We start from the raw sequence: 4,645 nt of genomic DNA on the forward strand, positions 1-4,645 counted from the left end.
TCTTTGAAGATTTGAGTTGGCAGGCACTTCCTCGTCTCATTATTAAGACTAAAGTCTACCTTTAGTGGGAAGGAGCGGTCTTCTTCTTTTACGTTCGAGCTTCGTTCGAGCATCATTAGACTGTATGCATTAAATAAAAAAAAAATCCTCTTTAGAAAATCCTATGTTACCCTCGTTAAAATAAATAAATAAATTAATTAATTAATAAGAACCTGGGCTTATTAATATAGAAATTCATGAGCCAATATACTTAAAGCTAGCTTAAAAGTTGAAGGTTGTACTGTGTTAAACTTATAATATTAGCTTTATAAGCCTATGCATAATATTTTTCTCTATCAATTAATTATTCTAGGCATTTAATGCAAAAGGATAGTTAACCACGATCATGGCTTATTTTTAGATATTCGATAGTATTTTATGGCAGTATACGTATTAAATTTATTTTGAAGATTGTATGATGATTTTATTAGATTCCTTCTCTACTGATCGGATCGAGTGGTTTTTATGCAACTTTATTTTTTAAGCATGTCATTATTTAATATAAATACAAAGATAGGATAATCTTAAAAAAAAGAACTTATGCATTGTTAATAATAACATACCAGAACTCATGAATATGTTATTATAAAAGAAAGTAAGATGGATTTGAAACTAAGGTTGGTAGGGTTCCTCGAATCCTGATCCAACACATTAAGGATGGGATTCAGAACATTTAAAAATGCCAATTGAGATTTTGAATGTCCCGAAATATGAGTTTCTAGACATGTATGACAAGTCGTTTTAATCAATATTATACATATGACATATCGATTATAAGCATATGATATGTTGGTTATATGAGTGTGACATCATTTCTGATAGAATATGCAATGTATTATTATATTTATTTAAAAATAATAGTATTATCTTTATTTAATTAATAATAATAAATATTTCATTCTAAGAAAATATTAATTTTGTACTATATTGTCAATAATAATGTTTCATTTGTGTTGCTATTATTAATAATTTTTATTTACATAATTCAAATTAAAATTAATAAAAAATTATGATTTACATAATTAAGAATATTAATCATTATTATTAATTTACAAATATAATAAAATAAATATTTCATTTTTTAATTATATTTTTTATTAATTTTGTAATTAAAAATTATAATTCTTTAAATAAGGGTAAAAATATAATTTAAAATCATTTACTCTTAATCAAAGACAATGTAAACACATAAATTGAATTATGGTTTCAATTTCATGCTCCTATTCCAATGTAAGTAAATAACTTACTCTCACTCCCACTCCTCACTCCTAATCTCAGGATTCCCGCTTCAATTCAAAATGTAAACGCTACCTTAGTACAACCATTAAACTTATAATTTCGAAGAGTTTTTCGAAAGAAAGAAAAAAAATAAAAAGAATTTGGAGGAACAAGTCACAGCATAATTATGAGCTTTGGGAACAATTAGGATGAACATAGCCAAAGGGATTGCAAAAGTGAGTGGTACTGATAAGCTTACCCAATTTTGTATTACATTTTTATTAAGTAGTGTAATACTAATATTTGATCTTCAAATAAAATAAAAGTAGAATGAAAAAAAATGAAATAAATTAGATTGAAGATATGTGATCTTCAATTGCTACGATGCCATATGTTAGAAGTTGGACAATTCGTCATTTCTCACTTCTCACAAAAGAAGTAGCTATGGGGCGATATATAGCAAATATTACGTGCCCTCAAAGTTCTGCTGCAGCCATTGTGCTTGCATTTGCAGCCCAGCATCCCTTAAAGCATTCATAGCGGAATGGTAAAGCCGCTCATCTAGCTTCGTTCCTTCAGATTTCATGTCTCCCAAAAGCTTCACTAATTCTTCTATCTGACTAAGTTTGGAGAAAACCCCAACCATGATTCCAGCCATAGCTCTATCGATGACACCTCCATTCATTTTAAATTCATTGTAAAATTTCACAAACATATCAAACCCCCTCGCCATATTGTACTCTGGAGTCACCTTTCTTCGTTTCATTTCCTTCCATAACTTCTCCACCTGTCTCAAGTTCTTAGCCCTGCCATGCATGTCCATAAGGGAATTGTATATCCATACGTTTGGCTCACAACCTTTCGCTTTCATTTTAGCCACAAGCCGCATTGCATCTCTTATCCTTCCTGTTTTGCCATACATTGCAACCATGCTAGAATATGCCACAACACATTTATCAAACCCCTTTTGTTGCATCTCTATGAACACCTTCTCCGCTTTCGAATACAACCCTATTCTGCAATATGCATTTATGATTGAAGCATAGGTCACTTGTCCTGGAATGCAGCCCTGGGAGATCAGCTGTTCATAAACCTTGACAGCAGCCCAATATCCTCTTCTTTTAGAGAAGCCATTAACAATTACACACGAAATGCAGTCAGAAATATTCACTTTTGCATTCTTCATAGACTCAACAACTTCAAGAGTCTTCTCCACCATCCCTTCTTCAATATACATCAAAACGAGTTTCAAAAAAACTTCCAGATCCCTCAACATTCCCTTCTCCTCTGCTTCTTTGAATAGCTCTTCAGCTACCTTTACTTCCGTAATACTAGCGAAAGAGCATATCAAAGAAGCATAAACTGAAGGATCCTCTAAAATACCCTTTTCCTTCATATCCCTAAAGAACTTGAGAGCTTCAAAAGCTCGACCAGATTTCCCTAAGGAATCACATAAAATCTTATACATATGAGTTGAAGACGGAGTTAAATCTAACTTCCTACTCTCACATTCAAGAAACAGAGCAGCTACTTTTTCCGAGTCACTAATTTTATAATATGCTTCCATAATCTGACAATAGCAACCAGAATCAAGAACAATTCCAGCAGATTTCATCTTCTCGTAATAATGGAGCTTGGATTGACTGTTAGTCTGTTACAAAGGGAAAGGCTTCGCATGTTGAAAAGATAATGTCTCTATGGGATTTTTTTATGCATGTGTAAGTAGTGTTAATCAAAGCCAATGAACAGTCTGAAGAAGAGGAAATGGCCATGTTAGGTCCCAGGCAGATGCAACTAACGATTACGAGTAATGCTAGTAATACTTTTCTACTTATGGTGAGAAATAACCAAATAATTACAGTTTGAATTCTTGATGCTTTTATTCATATTCTGGAGCTTATTTATAGCCACAAGACTTTGATTTTCAACCCACCATCACGGCTGAAATCAATAAAAGAAATATTAAAATAACGACTTAGCTAATATTTCATAACAGAAATATAATCAAAAGCAACTTGATAAGGTTATCCCAAAAGCAACTTCTGTGATAAGGCCATCCCAAGATCACCGCTCCCGTACTCATCTTCACAATATCTACACGTGAAACTGCACATGCATATGCATGCATGGCTTGCATGGGAGTCAACTTACGCTCTCACGTAATATACTTATGGTTTGGCTTTGGCATTCTTCCAGATCTTCGTGGCTCATGCATTTGCTTTCTATCATTGCCTCCGCCATGAAGAATACCCTTGTCCTCAAGGGTCTGATGAGGGAATTGTTGGCGCAGCATTATGGCATCCTCCCAGGTTGCGTCTTCAGCCGGCATTTTTTTCCAACGGACTAGATTCTGCTCGATTACTTTACCTCCTCTCTTCACCCAACGTGTGTCAAGGATAGCTTTAGGGTCCATGATCACCGAGCCTTCATCATCCACAGGTGGTAAATGGACGCCGTTGCTAAGGAAATCACCCACGGCTTTCTTAAGCAAAGAGACGTGAAACACCGGGTGAATTCGAGCATTCTCTGGTAATTGTAGTTCTTAGGCAACGGCTCCAACTTTGCGAAGAACGAAATACGGCCCAAAGTACCTGCAAGCTAATTTCTGATATGCCCTTCTCAACACTGAAGTCTGCCGATAGGGCTGCAACTTTAATAACACCATATCTCCCTGCTTGAACTCAACGTCGCGGCGACCCTTGTCAGCTATTTGCTTCATTCTGTTAGCTGATGTGGCTAAGTTTTTCTTTAATTGTAAGAGCAGTTCATCACGCGAATGTAAGGCTTGATCAACCTCATGCACCGGCGAGGAACCAAGTTAATACATGGGCACGGCTGGAGGTGGTCTTCCATACAAAGCTTGGAATGGAGTCATTCCGGTGGAGACGTGGAATGTGGTGTTTTACCAAAATTCTGCCCACGGCAAAAAAGAATGCCACTTTCACGGCCACTGGTGAATAAAACATCTCAAGTACTGTTCCAAGCATCGATTAATTACCGCCGTTTAGCCGTCGGTTTCCGGGTGGTACGTCGAGCTCATTTTGAGTTTGGTGCCGGATAAATTGAAGAACTCTTGTCAAAATTTGCTGATGAATATAGGGTCTAGGTCGCTAATGATTGATTTGGGCATGCCGTGCAACTTCACTACTCCCTCAAAAAAATTTTCCGCCACTGTTTTTGCCGAGTAAGGATGAAAAAGAGCCATAAAATGTGCTGATTTACTCAATCGATCTACCACCACCAGAATAGTATTCTTCCGTTGTGAGCAAGGTAAACCTTCAATAAAGTCTAGTGTAATATCATCCCATACCTGACAAGGGATTGACAGAGGCTGGAGAAGTCCTACCGGCTTGAGTGTTTCTGCCTTTGTTTGTTGACAGGTTGCACA

General features: G+C 35.9%; 1 protein-coding gene across 1 annotated transcript; it reads right to left on the reverse strand.

Annotated features, from left to right (window-relative positions):
* Positions 1–1,641: 1,641 nt before the first annotated feature.
* Positions 1,642–3,976, reverse strand: LOC102631325 (pentatricopeptide repeat-containing protein At5g13770, chloroplastic-like). Its single transcript, XM_052432737.1, has 3 exons — positions 3,849–3,976; positions 3,620–3,716; positions 1,642–2,908 (listed from the first exon to the last, which is right to left on the reverse strand). The coding sequence occupies exons 1-3, from the start codon at positions 3,974–3,976 to the stop codon at positions 1,724–1,726; spliced, it is 1,410 nt and encodes a 469-aa protein (XP_052288697.1). The 3' UTR covers positions 1,642–1,723.
* Between the last annotated feature and the right edge of the window lie 669 nt (positions 3,977–4,645).

Source organism: Citrus sinensis, chromosome 8 (genome assembly GCF_022201045.2).
Source record: "Citrus sinensis cultivar Valencia sweet orange chromosome 8, DVS_A1.0, whole genome shotgun sequence".
Classification (NCBI taxonomy): domain Eukaryota; kingdom Viridiplantae; phylum Streptophyta; class Magnoliopsida; order Sapindales; family Rutaceae; genus Citrus; species Citrus sinensis.